This window comes from Lepisma saccharinum, chromosome 24, assembly GCF_977018435.1.
Source record: "Lepisma saccharinum chromosome 24, izLepSacc3.1, whole genome shotgun sequence".
In the NCBI taxonomy this organism is placed as follows: Eukaryota; Metazoa; Arthropoda; class Insecta; order Zygentoma; family Lepismatidae; genus Lepisma; species Lepisma saccharinum.
The window spans coordinates 63,685,506-63,704,000 of record NC_139252.1 but is presented as its reverse complement, the minus strand read 5'-3'; the positions used below and the strand labels follow the sequence as shown (position 1 = coordinate 63,704,000).

The following is an 18,495-nucleotide window of genomic DNA, read 5'->3' as shown; positions in this document are numbered from 1 at the left end:
ATTTCACTGCTCTCAACAACATGAAATATTATCTAACATTATTTTAATAAGACTAACCACATATGCTAATGAAATTATATGTGATTATCAATGTGGATTTAAACATAACAGATCAACTACAGATCAAATTTTTCACATCAGACAGACACTTTAAAAAAAGTGGGAATATAATCAAAATGTCCATCAGCTATTCATTGATTTCAAAAAAGCATATGATTCGGTCAAAAGAGATAAATTATATAATATATTAGTAGAGTTTGGAATACCTAAGAAGCTTGTTAGTAAGATAAAAGTATGCACCAGTGAAACAGAAAGTAAAATTCGTGTATCTAACAAATTTACAATTCAGGATGGATTAAAACAAGGAGATGCATTATCTCCATTGCTCTTTAATTTTGCCTTAGAATATGCTGTTAGGAAGGTAAAAGAAACTAACGAAGGACTAAAATTAAATGGTGTGACTCAGTTGTTAGCATATGCAGATGATGTAGACTTATTAGGGATGATATAAATACAATTAAGAATAATGCTAAAATATTTTTCAAAACTGCTAAAGAGATAGGTTTGGAAGTTAACAAAGATAAAACTAAATATATGCTTACAGGCCGAAACCAAGTGTTAGGTAATAATCAAAATCTAATTATTGATAACAACTCGTTTGAACCAGTTTCCAAATTCAAATACTTAGGAGTAATATTAACAAATGAAAATTATATTAAAGAGGAAATAAAAAGTACGCTTAATTCTGGAAATGCATGTTACTTTTCTCTTCGTTTAATATCCAAGAAACTAAAAGTTAAAATATACAAAACAGTAATTTTGCCTGTAGTATTATATGGGTGTGAAACTTGGTCCCTTACATTGAAAGAGGAACATAAATTGAGAGTATTTGAAACTAAGATCCTTAGGAAAATCTTTGGACCTAAAAGGGATGAGGAGACAGGTGAGTGGAGAAGGTTACATAATTTAGAACTACATAATTTCTATTAATGTCCAGATATTATTAGAATAATTAAATCAAGAAGACTTAGGTGGGCAGGTCATGTGGCACGAATGGGAGAGGAAAGAGGAGTTTACAGGATTCTTGTTGGGAAACCTGATGGTAAGAGACCTGTAGGAAGGCCAAGACGAAGATGGAGGGACAACGTTGAGATGGACCTAAAGGAAATCGGTAGGGATGGAAAAAGAGTATATAGATCTTGCTCAAGATAGGGACAGATGGAAGGCCTGTGTTGCTGCAGCCATGAACCTTCGGGTTTAAGAAGGCTAGTTGTATTCACATCATCCCCCAGTAAGTCTACATCATCTGCATATGCTAACAGCTGAGTAACACTGTTTAATTTTAGTCCTTCATTAGTTTCTTTTACCTTTCTAACAATAACGCATCTCCTTGTTTTAACCCATCATATTAACAAGCTTCTTAGGTATTCCAAACTCGACTAATATATTATATAATTTATTTCTTCTGACTGAATCATGTGCTTTGTTAAAATTAATGAATAGCTGATGAACATTTTGATTATATTCCCACTTCTTCTCAAGTGTCTGTCTGATGTGATAAATTTGATCAGTTACGTTTAAATCCATATTGACAATCACCTATAATTGAATTAGCATATACATTCTTGTTAAAAGAATGTTAGATAATATTTTATATGTTGTTGAGAGTAGAGAAATTCCACGGTAATTATTGCAGTTCATTTTATCACATTTTTTAAACACAGGAACAATTATGGATTCTTTCCACTGTTGAGGGATTTCTTCTTTATTCCATATTAAACAAATTAATTTATGAATTTGACATATTAACAAATTCCCAGCATATTTAATCAACTCTGCTGGTATTAAATCAATGCCAGGTGCTTCGTTATTATTTAGCCTTTCAATAGCATCTTTAACTTCAGTCAAGTTAGGTTCTGGAACTAAAGTTTCTGCTGTCTGTATTTCATTTACTTCTGATTTATCTCCTACATGAACATTTAAAAGGTTATTAAAACATCACTTGGGTAAGCCAAAAAAGTTTTTTTTTTTGTTTTTCAAGTTTACTTTAGGTTGTCATCCCTTTCCAAATTCATTTACACCTTTATATAAATCTCTGATATTTTTATTTTATTTCAAAACTTATGAAAAAAATATAAGTGTGTCAACGCCTTGAAACTGAACTGGTGCTTCTTACTTATAGCACATGTTAATTTGATACCTAAGCTACCTCCCAGTAAATGGACTCTTCCTTCCAACACTAGATGCATGAGCAGTGACGAGAGGAATAGAGTATCGGAGTTGGCAGTCTAAAGTTGTGTAGTCAGAACCACACTAATGTTAAAGTTCTTGAGATTCTCGCCGTACCTCCAGGACACAGTCAATGTGCAGTACTACTGTTCATTATTGGAACATAACCTGCTCGATGGGGCTGGCAGATACTTTGCCAGTCCCTGTGACTGATTTGATCCCTAAGATGAAGGGCATTCGCTTCCGAACTGTTCCAGAGATTTTTCAGGCAATAGACCACTCTATTCAAACACTGCTACAGAAATACTACGACTTCCACATCACTGGCAACAGTTGTGCACAATGCTGGTCACTACATCGAAGAGCTATAAAACTTTCCAGAGGTATCTCTCTTTTGTATCATTTGAGAATATTAGTTGCAACTATTAAATTTCGAACCCACGTATTAGTGTTATAATTTGGTGCCTATGATGTCTCCTGCCCCCCAATTCTTCCAATGAATGTCGAGCAGCTCTTCTTTCTTATTTCCTGCAGAGGTTGGGGATTTGGTTACTTTTCTCCACTTTCCCATTCATTTGTCAGACAATTGGAAGCTGCATTTGGCAAACGCAGATGTAGTATCCTCAAGCGCTACCCTATTCATTGCTTGATTCCTTTTGCAGTGCCAGAATGTTAGAGAGAACACTGTGAGCGATCTAAATTTTTGAGCACGAACGTTCTTGAAGGAGTTGTTCAAAACCCAGTTGGTTAAGGGTAATAAATATTACATAATAATCATGATAAATAATTTTATTTTTAAAAATAGCAAACTTCATTAAAATATACATGGAAGATGGCTTGCTTGTTGCAACAGAACATGTAATTACCAAATAGAATTTAAGAATAATGTTTTCTTTGTAAACACCCCACAGTAACAAAATATCATTCAACATTAACAAGGGAAAAATGTAAAAGGCATATTTTATATTTATTTGCAAACCAATCTGTAAATAAGTTTCAACAGTAATCTTCAATTACAGTACGTTTTATTTCATTAGGGTGTTGTTCTGACATCTTTTTACAACGGAGAGAGGAGCTTACAAAATATAAGTTTTGACTACGACACACTTCCGTCTCTTTTCCTACCATCAACTATTTCTTGCCTTGTAAATTTCCACTCAAATATTTGAAAACAAACTTGCCTGTTTCAAAAATGTCTATACAGAGAGAAATGTATATTATATATAAGAAACACACATGGTCACATACATATTTATATGTATAATACAATTAAATAAAATTACACAGCCTTTAGGTACACTTTCTCAAACATATGATCATTTACCAGATGAGACTTCAACTTGCCCCACATTCAACTTATTCCATATTGTCCCACTCACTTTCTCTGCACCCATCCAGAACAAATATTGTCGACCTTGAGCAGCACCCAATAAAAAATAAAACTACTCAAACATTTGGAACTAATATTGAGCAGGTTTGTTTCTCATTTGTTCCATATCATAACTGAAAAACGCCTACTAGAATATAGTTCGGCAGTTATATCTTGATTTCAGCTCCAATGCTACATGGCTTGTATCGCAAGATGCATTTCATTTGATTTCAAGTAAACAGCCATGTTGAGAACAGATGAGCAACTCGTTACATTTGTCTTAACTGCTCTAGCTTACTCGATTGCTTATTGCAAATCTACAACAAAAAGCTACAAAACACTTAAGAGAAAATTATGTATAAATTTCTGTTTTCTTCATTCAAATTTGGAAATATTTGTGTACAAAACAACAGTAGTTATTGTATTGGTAAGGACGTGAAGTTTTCGTTTTAACGATAACACAAACAGTTGAGACTAGCAAAATAAAGTGTTTAAAAGCAAGTTTTCGGTGTTACGGAATCGCAAAATAACGCGAATTCTGCCATTTTTCAGAATAACACCAAGTTTTTCACTTTAAGGCAAAAAAAAAATGCTGCGAAATATTCAACATAAACAGCAGACAGATCTGTCATTTCTAGTCTTGCTGGTGATAGTTCGATTCAAAAGAGATTGTCACGTTTCATTTATTGCAGTTTGGAGCAGACATGACTGACAGTGTAAGAGAATAGAATTCACTCGGAGGGATCTTCCTTTAAGGGCAATTTCACAGGAACGGAAAACTTTTCTGGGAGAAGCACCTGTTGTGTTTCGGGGTACAGGGGAGGATGTATGTGTGTCATTAAATGGTATTTTGACATCGCAGATGGATTTTTTGGCATTGTTAGGGAAATCGTGATGTGCATAATATTGTGTTCAAAGATTTGTGTGTTTTCATTCAATAAACATATTTAGTGGCTGATGAGTTGAAATAGTTTTCCAAATGGAAGAAATGGGGTCATATCTCACAAAGGTAAGCCATATATTTTTTGTCATTAAAACTAAAATTCGCCTCCATTTTCCAAAACCAAAAGAATGTGAAAATCTTAAGCTTAGAAGGAACAGTAAAAATGCATGTAATAACAACATTGATATTAAATTAATAACACTGAATCTTGTCCTAAACTGCGAAAAATAACATCGAATTGCAGTAAAAAATAACATCAAAACTTAGGGGAAAATAAAACGAAAACTTCACGTCCCCATGTATTGGGGATTTGGAAAGAATTTATATTATGGTGCGAGTGGATTTTTGACCTGTAATTCTACACAAAAGTTAATATAGCAACCTACTGGCTACTTTTCTAGTTTGAGCATTTGATTTGCAACTTCATTCTAGCAACATGCAGAAAATGGAAGTAGTCTACTGAAATATGTATTCAATTGTTTTTGTTCAAAATTTCATGGTTTCTTATTTTAAATGAAACGCTGATTCTTTGTTAATATGTGAATACTTTATACAGTGGAACCTACAGTGACTAAAAATGATAATGTGGGAAAAGTTGCATCATATTGTATTCGAGTAGTAGAAATGGTTCCACTGTATTTATATCATCTGAACTTAATTCTAATGTGTTAGTGAGACAACAGATTGAAATGCTGAAAAGATATCACGTATGTTCCCATAGAAATTGTATTCATGTTAATAGTTCTGCATGTTGAGATGCACACTAGTTTGAAAGAATACGTAGTTCAGAATAAAAGGAAAAATCCCAGCAATCTTCAAGAATCTCCTATAGTGACCTGCATTCGGTTTATTATTGTGCCAAGTATCGCACACTAATTCCAATTTGCCTGTTGTGGCGAGAAAAGCAAAAAGTATTTCTGCAATTGCATCAGTGTGGGAATGCCAACGTCCTCTCATTGACTCTTGCTAGATTTTTGTGCGTAACTGTTGTTCCTTATTAAATAATATCCGTCCCATGTTAGGAAGAAATCATCTGCTGACAGAGGTCACACCCAAACAATGCATATTTTTATTTTTGTGCATGTCTTATTGAAGCAGCTCATTGTGATGTTGGCTAGTGTGCTGGTGCCATACCCCCCAGAACATGGGGTGGGCAGTTTCAGGGTTTTATATGGAGGATGACTTGTTTCTCTTCATCCCATTATATATTCTTTACAAATTCTGCCTCAATATAACGAGATTGCTTTCTTATTCTGTTCTGCCTGAAGTGGAAATTCCCAAGGGGAGGAGAAATGCTTGCATGGTTTAACATGGTGACAATGAAGGAGACAGAAGGAAATTTTTAGCTGCAACTTTGAGCTCTCCCTAATACTGAAATTGATTTAAAGATTCTAGCTAAATGCAATTCTCAAAGCATATCAAAACTTGCACTTAAATTTTTTACATGCAAAAGTTATAATTAAATCCAGGGGAAATGTTGAAAAATGCATTTTAGAACAAAATGTGGAAAGAAATCAAGTTACAGTATGTGAAAGGTGGTTGAATTTAACTGTACCTGCAAGAAGTCCCTGGTATAGTTTGGAATGGGAAGTTCCGTTGTTTCTCACCTAAGACTACATATGGCAACAATGTGACCCATTGAATGTCTTGGAGGGTGCTAGTTTTGCTTCATTGTTTTAATGATCTTTTTGGATTACCCAGGAGGGCAGGGGCTATTTATTATTAGCATGCAGTCTTGATTGGACATTATCAATTCTCAAATCTTTTCACATACTGTAATATATTTAATGTAGTAACAGAATACCACAGATAATACTAAAAGAATGAATAATTATATCCCTAGCATATCCAAAATTGCCTGTTTTTATCAACCACACAGTATCTGAAATTTGTGATCTTCATTTAAAAAGTTCATATTTTTACATAATGCCATTGCAGAAAAACGTTTCACTGTCTATTCACATCTATACTTTTTTTACATCACAATAATTTCCCGGCATTATAAACTTTTCTCGGACACAAACAAAAGTTAGGTTTGTGCAATCCCTACAGGCAGAACACATTGTGCACACCCAGACATGCCATTCACGCACACGCACGCCTTGCAAGAATACAAAACACCTGCATTGTAACTGAATATGGAATGTCGCTGTGAAATGCCTCCAATGAACACTGTGAATGTACAATAACTTAAAATATATAGCGGCAATGCTGATTTTATCCCCACCTTTCTTTAAAAATATGTATTCTGGTGCAGAACATTAAGGGCAATATTTGGAATACTTTTTTCAATATCTACGTTTGAACTTGGTAATGAACTCCGACACAGTTTTAAAAATATCACAACTACTCTGAAACATTTAGAAGACTTGGAACCAATCTACTCTAAATGACCACAGAATCTAAATTTTTAATGAAGAAAATATATGTATGTATCATTTCACTAGCTACTCGAACAGAGTTACCTCACGGTTATGTTTTAAACATCTATACTTCCTATGAAAGACTTCACTGGACTCAAGTTCAACTTTTATAATCACTGAAATTGTACTACACGACAGATAAAATTGACATTCAATGTAACCTCATTGCTGGAAATTGTACTATTTGTTGTTTTCTTCACAAGTTTTACATACAGCACATTTTGGAGGGATAAATGTATGTGTCTGTTTACTCCAATTTCACTAAACCTGGGAAAATTAATCTACAACAATCTAATAACTGCAGTTTCTTTTCAAAAATATGTTTATATTTTTACCACTACATTTTACAGACTAATAGCATACAGAGAAATTTTATTCCTAGATAAATAACTCAGCTTTTGAATTCCTTTTGCACATTTATTCGGACGGCGTGTAGCAGCATTATACAGTTCCAAATCTTCGCTTCTCTTTCGAAAGGGCTCTCTTGAAATGGGAAAATGTAGGGTGAAGGAAGAGGGCGATGATTGTCAAGGTCTTTGGAAATACAGGTGAAAACAATCACAAACCAAGATACTGGCAGTATAATTCTTTTGGTTATATGTACAGGGTGATCAATTATGAGCATGACTAAATGTCATCGAACGAGAGCAACATTATGGAAGGTTGCTGAAATCTAATTTCCTGACCACCCTCTACAATGATGTTTGGCAACAAAGAAATATTATATATATCCTTACAGGAATGCAATATGTATTAATTAATAATGGGAATTACTCTTACACACACACACATGCACTCACAGAGCCATTTATGTCTTTCTGCACACATTCATTTGTGCATAGTTACGAGGAGCAAATTTCAAACCAGAAGCCACACTCTGATGTATACGCTGTTTAAACAACTTATAATTACACTATAGTACATTGAACTTAAACATAGTGGTACACGCTGTTCTATTTCACTGTCGATGAGGCTCATTTTCCGAACCTCAAAGCAACAAAGAAGTCTCCAACAATGAATACCGTGCTCATTCAATTAATCACATCAAAAAACTCTAAAGGGTTAAACATGTCTTAAATACTTATTTCTAACACATAGATATGAAGAAAAATACTGCAAAGCTAATAACCAATATGCTCTGCACATTTCCTTGTTTTTCTTTCACTTCCGAAATGTCCAATTACAGCCGCAGCCGGCGTCTTTCTCGTCGCCACGACGGGCCTAGAACGGCCATCTTGCTTCCTTTGTACAGCTTTGTTTCTAAGGCATCCAGTTTCTGGTACGTAAATATGGTCGAGTCGCTACCACGTGGCTGGGTGGTTTCTTCCCCGTACCTTGCTCCCATCATTCTCTTCATCACTACTTCGTGTCCCTACATTGAAGAGAAAACACATACGAGAGATCACGCTACAGAATGCATGGATTCACACTTCATGAGAACAGTTCTAAAGCATACAACGGCATGCAGAATGCTAGCATGCTTGTAGGTCAGATATACATCACACAATCAAGATTTTTAACCAAATACATGCATTTTGTTGTTAGCACATAAGAAAACTGTATTTCTTTAAATATGCATCGTGAAAGATGACCATGAAACAGATTCAAATGAAGGGTGAGGATGGTTGACAGACACACACTCACAGCTGGAACCATGTATGCAAATAGTCAAATCTGTTTGCTTCTTTCTTTTGTTTTCAATTTGCAAACTGCTTATCAATTATGACGATTCGGAGTAACACCAAGACAAAAATTAAAATGTCAATTTATATTTAAATAGTTAGAATTCTTAATAGCCTAACTTGTGCATGCAAAGTTCCCATTTCCGAATTTTTTTTAAGAAAGTAATAATTTTTGGCTTCTGGCACATTCTAAAACAAAGCAATTTGTAATTCTTGAAGCGTTCCTGGTAGTGAATAATGATGAAGTTTTCTCGGGTTTTCAATCCCTGAAGATGAGCATGACGTTAGCTCTCTGAAGCCAATTCAGAAATCACCTGGCTGATATCCCGAGAAAACATCTTCAAGGCAATTTGTGTTTCAAATGTATTTGAAAACTAATATTTAAGTGAGAACATCTTATAACTGATTCAGTTAGTTGTTTCTATGTCCTAAAGAGAGAAAATGTCTTACAGGATGATTTTTGAATCAACTGTACACAATTTATCATGATTTCCTTTCCCAGCCTGAGATTTCCCTTCATTCATTTCATGTAATCATCATTCATCCTCATCACTGCAATAAACCAAAAGTAGCAGAAAAGAAACATAAAATAACATTAATACTTAGCTACTTTATATCACCTTCCATCCTGCACAAAAAGTGTGCGCATTTCAGTCTTTTTTAAAAAAGAACCATAAAATGAAGGGACACCGAAACATTAGTAAAATTATCCATTATATTATTTACTTACAAATGATGCAATTTCAGAGCTAATTTTGTGGAACGAGATGCCCAATCTGAAGAGAACTGCAAAACTCTGAGAGTACTTACAATGAAAGTCAAGAAGCTCTGAACAAACATTCAGCACCACACAAAGTGATAAAATTTGCAGCCTGAAAATTCTAATAATTCTCCAAGTGTTAGTGATAATGGTTTTTTGTTAGCATAAGATGTGAATTAGACCTTTGATCATTGTGTGTTTCTCATCTTCAGTTAAACAATAATTTTGTGCCAGTGGTGGGAATGGAATTAGAAATCATAACTTAAATGGAGCAGAGCATAGTGCAGAATTGGAGTAGATGGTTGGTGCATCAGATTTGTAATAAAATCACAATTCTATCGTAGCTTTGATGTTCACCACCGGAATAGATAATGTCGAATTAACATTGGATGTAAATTTAAAAAAGTTGTAATTCATTACCAACATGTTAACTTAAAAAATAATGAATCACAATATTGTAGATTAGGCTGCAAAATTCAGTAACTTACCAAGCACTTTACCTGGACAAAAGTGCTGGCTGGCTTTATCAAATGTGTCAATTTATCATTGAAATATTACTCGAAAACAGAACTCTGACAATATCACTTTAAACATACAATAAAAATCTTAAAAAAAACTGCTTATAATCCTTGAACATTTTAGCAATTTATAGCTACTATAAGTAGCATTTTATTCACTATTTAATGTCTAAAACATGGCATTCTTTCTTATTACAAGTGGTGAAATTTTCATTTGTATCATCCGAATGGTCTGGCATTCAAAACGGAAGGGATAGAAAATAAAAATATGATCACAAACAGAACTGTGACATCATATGTTATGTCGCAACCAACCAACCATCTTGGTTCAAATTCAACATAATATGTAGTTCATTGAACAGATTCCTTCTTTCAACCATTTGTGCTAAGAAAGACTATGCTGCTTAAGATATTAAATAGTGCATAAATGTATTTTCCTGCACAAGCTGTAGACAATATATTTAGTCTTACTACGCTGCTACTTAATTTATCTATTCTGTCAAGTTTACTACAAACTCATTTTGTTGAGATTGTTAAAACTGTGGAATAAACATTATAGAAGTAAATGCTCTAACGTTGCAGGCCTTTCAAGGTCAAGACTTGCAAAATAGGTTTTCATAGGTAGTATTCATTGCTCTCTCCACTAATCATTTCGAAAAGCTACACATTTGTCCTCACAATGTTGGAACACTAGAATCCCAAACAACTGGTTGCACCAAAACGAACAGCAAATAACAATAATGGTGAGCACTGCTTGTTGCACTTACACTTAAAAACATTAAAATCACTCAACGTATTTCTTAAACTGGCAACATTTCAATCTGTTAGAGTGGGAAACCAGCTATTGTCCAATAGCAAGCGACTCTCCTGCACATTTTGCTTAATCTGAAGAGAATTTGAAGCTTTTCGGTGAAAGAAAGAGAGCACAGCATCAAAGGACCTGGTTTCGGCTGATAGCAATGCTGATCACAGCAGATACTTGGACATGTAATATTCTGGAAAGTCGCAAAAGAAAGCCCAATGTTGGGAATAATTCCGTAAAAGTTGAATTTTGGTCGGTTGTTAGAACACTACTAGTACTGCAAAATTCCAAAAGTCCCTGCCCCTTCTCACGGTCCTTCCCCCAACACCCCCCCCCCCCCAACATAAATTTCGCCGACTTGCAGTAATCGAACTATATCTCCGTATTTCTGAACAATCCAGAAGTTGACATGTGCCACCGTTCTTAAGTGGCATAACAATTAATTCAACCAAGTCTCTTGCTTTTATAAAAAGTCAATGATTCCGGACTTAACCGCCGGACTGTGATAAAGAGAGACACATTTTATGGTGCATCGTTCATTAAAATATATTAAAACGTATATCGCTTTAAAGTTTATAAATTAGGCTACAACTTTTATTTGAAACAATTTCTTGTCATCTAATTTGTTTAAAAGTTACAAGCCGAAACCATTAGGAAGTACTAAAGTACTAGAAAAAATTCACTTTTTAAAGATTATTTTTTAAATTACGGCAAAACCACCAACATTATCAAAAAATTAAACAGAATTTCTTTTGTAGCCCATCTAACAAGGATGAGGCCTAAAAAAATATTACCTGTCTACGACCATTGGTTACGGAGATATAGTTCGATTACTGAGTCTGCAAAATGGATGTTTGGGGGGGGGAGCACCACGAGAAGGGGCAGGAACTTTTTGTAGTGTTAGAACTTTACTAGTAGTGTTCTAACAACTGACCAAAATTCAGCTTTTACGCTATTATTCATTGACTGGGTCTCTTGCCAATGCTCTACCACTGAGCTAACAAGGGACCACCAAAATATGAAAATAGTTTATCATGTACTACATTTTATGACTTCATCAGTTTGAGCACACGTGTCTGCACAATGTTTTTCTAGGGAGAAGCAAGCAAGGCCCTCTTCTTTCCAAATCTGTTCCCTTTCATTGAAAAAACTACATACATTTAAAATTCTTATCTTCTTGAAATTATCAGTCGCTTCTAATAATTAATGCCAAGTATTTTGACTGAAATAAAATTATATGTAAGATAAGGTAAACTTCCTCATGTATACAGGCCCATTTAGGGGATGTGGGGGTAGGTGATCAGCACCATGCTCCAGCTGCCTTTAACCCCCCCACGAACCCATAGATTTGAGGCTGGGTGAGCCCCAGAGCCACTGTGTGGGGACAAGGCCAAAATCATCCACCCCAGGAATCGAACCCGGGTCTCCCGATGCCCTACCAGCTAGATCACCGCAGCTCTTTCAAATTCCATGTGCAGACCATATTTTTTAGATCTTTCTAGGGAAGGGGGACACAGAAAAGTACCAGCTGCCAATGGTGATGATATCATGTGCTCATCCATGGCACAGTGGGATGCACAAATATTACCAGGCATATTGCCATCACTTTTCTTAATAATTTTCTCCTGCATCCAATTCCACAAATGGCATTGCACTGACACTGGTACAGAGTTTACCAACTGATCCTGATTTTGGGTAAAATGAAGTGAATGGACAATTTGCCTGGTTATGTTTATGATCCAACTGTATACATAATTATTACCCACATAACCTTTCACACACAGCCTTGAGGTAGAAGATCACTCCATTGGGTGAATAATGAGATGAATGATGAATGAGCATCTCGTACAGATGAAGTGAAATTAATATTCAAAGAAATACAGTTGCTCAGGAGAAAGTCCATTTCATCTTTGTTACCAAATCACCGTAGCGTGGAAAGAACAGTATCGTGAAATACTTCTATTACAAAGAAGCACTGCCAAAAAAAAAAAGCCGGGATACAGAGCTCTCAATTTCTATGGACTTTTGCCACAAACGTCAGGACAAAAATAATAGGAAACAAAGAAACACACCTTAAAAGAGTCCATATGCATTTTTTTTCCTTTCGGATACAAAATCAACTATGACATCACTTGAAGTGGAAGAAGATAGAATGTCACTAATGTATTTAATTTCCTGTTCAGTTGAAGAAATTACAATTTATGTTCGCATTATGTCGGAGACACCATTGAACATCACCTGCCCTCTCCTTCATTCTCATTCTTCATATTGGTATTCGATAGGGATATTATAAAAACACAATTGAGTTGTCAAAAGGAAGTGTGGGATTGTCAACACATTTCCACCTCAATGCTTGTAATGGATGGGAACAAAACAAGTTGACAGATGAGTGTCTACAAACATGATGAATAAGGTGGAATATTTATTAAGGATGTAAACCCAAGGTTGGAAGCTGGTGTAACTAACAGGGAGTTGGTAACAGAATACTAATGAAATGCATTTTAAAGTGACAGATAATTGAATTCCAAGACATGCACACAAAGTTGGGAGGTTGAAACATGCAGAAACAAAAACTGTGTTTGAGACAATAATCTGCCTAGAGTTTCTATAACAAAGTTCCATATCGATCGTTTCGCTGATGTATCAAGTGTCAGAATATCAAGTTTTTTTGAGTTGGTGTTTTAAGTCCACTTTATGCACAGTAAGGCTAATCGGGACTGGACCTACAGTTTAAAGTGGGATCCGAACCACTTGTGCCTCCACCGGGTATCGAACCCGGGACCCCTTGATTACAAGGCAATGACGCTACCACTGCACCATGGGGGAGGCCCTTCAGAATATCAAGAATCACAACATTGCAATCTCGTTCAACTACTCTCCACACATCAACTCCCACATGTATGTTTGTGTGTTTGTTCGTCATAACTCTCCAATGCCTGGAACGATTTCAACCAAACTTGGTACAATATCACTTGCAACCTGAAAAGTTAAACTGTGGGGGTAAGACACCCCTAGAGGGTTGGGGGTGGGAAGAGGTGACATGTAAAAATAATCGAAAACGACCGATATAAGTGTGAAATCCATAGTTTTCGTGGTCGCTAAGATGAATAGTGACACTCCCAATGCCGTTCAACTCCAAAACACCTCTGGCACCCCTAGAGGTGTGGGTGGGGAAAGAGGTGACATGTAAAAATAATCTAAAACAACCGATATTAGTGTGGAATCCATAGTTTTCGGGGTCGCTAAGATGAATAGTGACACTCCCAATGCCGTTCAACTCCAAGTTCATTTTACACTATAGTTAGAATTCGTTATTTTCCTGTCTAATAGAAGATTGGGATAAATAAATACCCGGGCAATCAGCTAGAAAAAAAGAAAGAGTGAAGCTTGGAATTACACAATTGTCCGGTTGGCAACCCTGAAGGCTGAGTTAGCTGAAGTTTCAACTAAGTGAAGAGAAGAAAAGTTCACTCCCAATTCTCTGATTGTGACCACTAGAACATATATTTTCAACACAATTGCATGATTTTAAAATGTTCAAAAATGATCCAAATGTACTACAAAATTAATTCTTAAAGCCAAGTATTGGAAACAACATCCAGGAGTTGTATGTAGACACATTCCTCAGAATGTACACTCCAAAACAGAGATCCACATTTAGCCATGTGAGGTGGATTTTAAAATGAAACTGAATGTCATCAACAAACGTTATGGATGTTACCATTTCTCAACATCAAATTCTGAATATTCGTGTGTTAACACTCAGATTCATTTATTGCTTTTTTGGCACATCAATCAGAACCCAAAAATCCAAATTAATTACTGCACATAAGTATTGAGTATCCATGTGTTTACTTTCTTGTTTTCCCCTTCTTTTCTCCTTACACTGGTGAGATCATGAGACAACCAACGAAGCAGCTTTCTTTACCTTTTTATTTCCGTAATTAACGTCATTATCTTCCTTTGGAACCCTCCCATACACAGTCACAAAATTCAAATAAATAAATACGTGAGAAAATAAACAAATGCAGTGGAACTGTTAGTATTTATGTGTACAACTGGCTCCCCAAAAAAAATTATGTTATTGTTTTTCTTTTCAGGCTGAAAAAAATCACTGAACAGTTTTTTTTTTACATGTTTTTGGATGTGTATTTTTTTCAATCTTCAAAACATATTAAATTATGAGTACCCTTCATAAAAAGCTGAAGAACAAGCACAGACATCAGCTTGATGTTGATCTAGTTTCGAAAACATCAAATCAGATGTGTACGGGATTCCCAGAAAGCTGGTGAATTGCTTTTGAAAACCAAGGTTCTTGAATTTGATTATTACATTACCACATAAATCTGTCACTTTTGAATGACATATAATGTAGGAAAAATTGAAATTTACAAAATGCAATCGTACATGATGAGATACTAGAAAGCAAAGTTTGGTTCATTGAATTCTTCCACTTCAAGTGTGAAATCTAACTAGCTCAGCTCACTACATAAACAATATGCACAATGGTTCTCTCGCTCTGGAAGCTCCACTAACAATACAGTGCAAAACAAAGGCAGCTGCCAGGGGCTGTGGATCGCATGCTTAAATTGCTTATCGTGTCTTACTCTAGGCGTGAGATGTCTCCTGTTTGAAAATGCGCAACGCAGGGAGTCCATGGCAATGCTAATGAGAAACAGAATTTCAAATACATCTATTACACTCCCAAAACCTCATACGTACATTATTCTAATCTTGAATTATCAAGAAATGTCTGTAGTCTGAAAACAGAATTGAATTACTATGAACTACAGTAATGCAGTAATTCTATTTTTTTATTTTTTATTCCTTCGACAATGTTTCACAGCATTGCCAGAACATTCTCTAGCTAATTCTACCAGATTTTTACCTTTTCCTGCATTTATGCATTTTCTTATGCTGCAGCAGCCTCAAAAACATAACCAAAGCTCCACATTACATATCTAGTTATTCTTGGCTAATACTGCCACCTCCCCCCCTTTTTCCCCTGCACACACCCAGTGTTTATCATCTGAGAAAGTTCTGGGAAACGACTGAACCATTGTCAAAAAAATATAAGCACTATCAAAATAGAAATTATTGCATAATTTTGTACATTTAACAATGGTTATGCAACATTTAAGAACCACAGTAATTAACTAGGACATAAAATACTCTAGTGAACAATCTGTAGTACACATACCTCATTTCCTTTCCACAATCATATAGCATAAATTTCAAATAAAACACATACGTCTCTTTGTTGATCAAGTCGGGATTTAAAAAATAAAAATCATCCTCAACTAGAAAAATCTTGTGTGTGCAGAAAAATTAAAATCAAGCAATTAAGTGGTTAGTTTGCTAATTTGCATGGCATTAATGTTCAAAAGTCTGTAGCTAGTTCATAGCAACAATTCTAAGTGATGTAATGTAAGTGTGGCGTAGCCCAAATCAACAGATAAAATGTTCAAAATATGCAAAGTAAAAATCCTGCACATGGAAACAGAATCTGTAAGTGGTTATAATAAAGATGCATTTTGCACTTTACTTTGAAATGTTCACGGTTTGTAAAAGTTAAGGTGAATTTGCCTCAGTTTCTTAGCCCTGACGTTGGCAGGTAAACTAAAACACACAGACATAGTGCGATTCTTGTAGGATTTGGAGGCACACACTAGTTCAGACCTCACCTTAAACTGTAGGCTAAAGATCAAGAGCATAACACAGGACTGGAATAAACATTTTACAGAAGAAAAATTCAACACTGATAGTCATATTGAATGATATCTTGTTAGTAAATAATACCATTTAAATATGTTCTCACACACTACTTTAGACTTAACCTTCATATTCTGTGTATGGAGGCTTTGAGAAACAAACTTTGTGCATTTTTACCCAGTAACAAGTTTCAATATATCTTACGAGAGGAAGCAGCAAACATGCTATAATCAAGAAATGATCATTAATGAAAAATGGTAAAATGGGTAACACTTACAGGAGTTATATTTATTGGTATGAAAAGATATCTTAAGAACGCTCACGAAGAGCAGGTAGAAGCCAATGTATAGCACTTGGATTGGTTTCAATTTTAGTTCCCAATAAACTGATATGGCTTCGTGCCTGAAGAACATTTTTGTACTTTTTTTGCAGTATACAATAAAACGATTTGCACATGAAACATTCCAAAAAAGGCTTCTAACATTTCAGTGACTTTGCACCATCAGAATCCAAGAGGAGCTTCACATTAAAGAGCTCCACCTTGCTACGCAGCAAGGAATTAACAGAAAGATCTGCTATTTGGAACTTTTGTAGTCCAAATTTAAAACAGGCACAAAATTCCTGAACATTTATTTAATTTTATTTCCTAATATAAAATATGTACATGTGGAATTTTCAATGACTCTTTAACCATGTTGTCTATGTGTGGTAAGATGTAACATTTTTTCCATAAACCAAACACAGAATAGAAAGTCGATATTTCACAGCCTGGCCCATGTCCATGGAAGAAAGCAGGTGTTTGCAGAAACAGGCTGCCAAATATCAACTTTCAATTTTTGTGCTTGGTGAGTGGTTACGGTCCACATATTTTTGTTCCTCACCTTTCCAGCTCTCTTTCTCATTCTATTCCTGCATTTTTCATAAAGATGCATGAAGAAGTATTAGTACAATATTTCAACAAAGCGTACATAATAGAAGCCAATTCAAAACATTTTTTTCTCTTGAATTTTACGTAATTTTTTACAAATTCAATTCAAAGTTGTTTCCCCTCCCGTTTGCCAAACAACATATTGTGATAACTGTTAAATCATTGAGTGCCAACTCTGTTAGCATTTACCAAGTTACAAATTGCCTCATGGTCCTGCAACTCGTACTGACTATAGAAATGCCACATTCTTTGAAAAGCATCAATACAACAGCTACAATTAGTATGAATGTCCAAAGGAAGAAATGGTCTTTCACAAAGAAAATGCTGTAAGCAAAATACTGCTATTAAAAAGAGGTAAGAAGTAATTTTGATAAACAAACATCAATTCATGGATCACCTAAGAAAAATACCCTAAAATCTCCACTTTTTACCAATCCGAGGCATTGATGAAAGGTGGTCAATTCCATTTTCTTTATTGACACCAGCACACGAGGCTCTGATCCAACAGCTCAACTGACTTTTGACACTCCAAGACACAAAGCATCTCAGTTCTCAATGCTTCGCAAGTGAAATTTCTTTCCAAGTATTTCAGGAAACATGAAACCAAAAGGAAGACGAGAGAATGGAAATCTACAAATACAAAATAAAGAGTAAGTGCAGCTTACCCTGGTCCCGGATAGTAATACGGCGGAGGTCGTTCGTACTCTGTGGCTAAAGGCGGGCTGTGATACCTCGGCGGGCCTCCGTTCGGAAAATCCCAATGCCTTAGAAAGAGAAAGGTCAACAATCTCACTAGCCTTGCAACAGAATTAACAACAAACCAGGTACTAACCTAAAAATATGAATTTGGTCACTTGTAACATTTTATCAATTTTATCCAATCTTGAAACGCACATAAAATTTATGTTGTTATCCCAAAAAAGTATAATGAGTATTCATTTAGACATTTGAGTGCATAGTGTCAGAATATGATTGTAAGAGTGACAGAGCACTTATGCTACTTTCGCCTGCAACAACATTAAAACTAATACTATAAACATGAGCACTTAATAATAAAATATGAAGACGAAACATGACAATTCCCAAAATAAAAACTGAAAGCAAAGATGAATGAAATGAAAATGAAAAC

At 35.2% G+C, this 18,495-nt stretch overlaps 1 protein-coding gene across 7 annotated transcripts in view; it reads right to left on the bottom strand.

Moving 5' to 3' along the window:
* Positions 1–3,008: 3,008 nt before the first annotated feature.
* Positions 3,009–18,495, bottom strand: part of LOC145977994 (prominin-like protein) — a 174,474-nt gene continuing 158,987 nt past the window's right edge. For 5 of the 7 annotated variants that reach the window (XM_083110352.1, XM_083110355.1, XM_083110354.1 and 2 more), the window contains 2 exons: positions 18,032–18,130; positions 3,009–8,336 (listed from right to left, as the gene is read on the bottom strand). In XM_083110352.1, the coding sequence (XP_082966478.1) occupies positions 8,324–8,336; positions 18,032–18,130 (112 nt within the window). In that variant the 3' untranslated portion in view covers positions 3,009–8,323. The remainder of the gene's footprint in view (positions 8,337–18,031; positions 18,131–18,495) is intronic. The other 2 variants (XM_083110358.1, XM_083110359.1) reach the window with 1 other exon arrangement.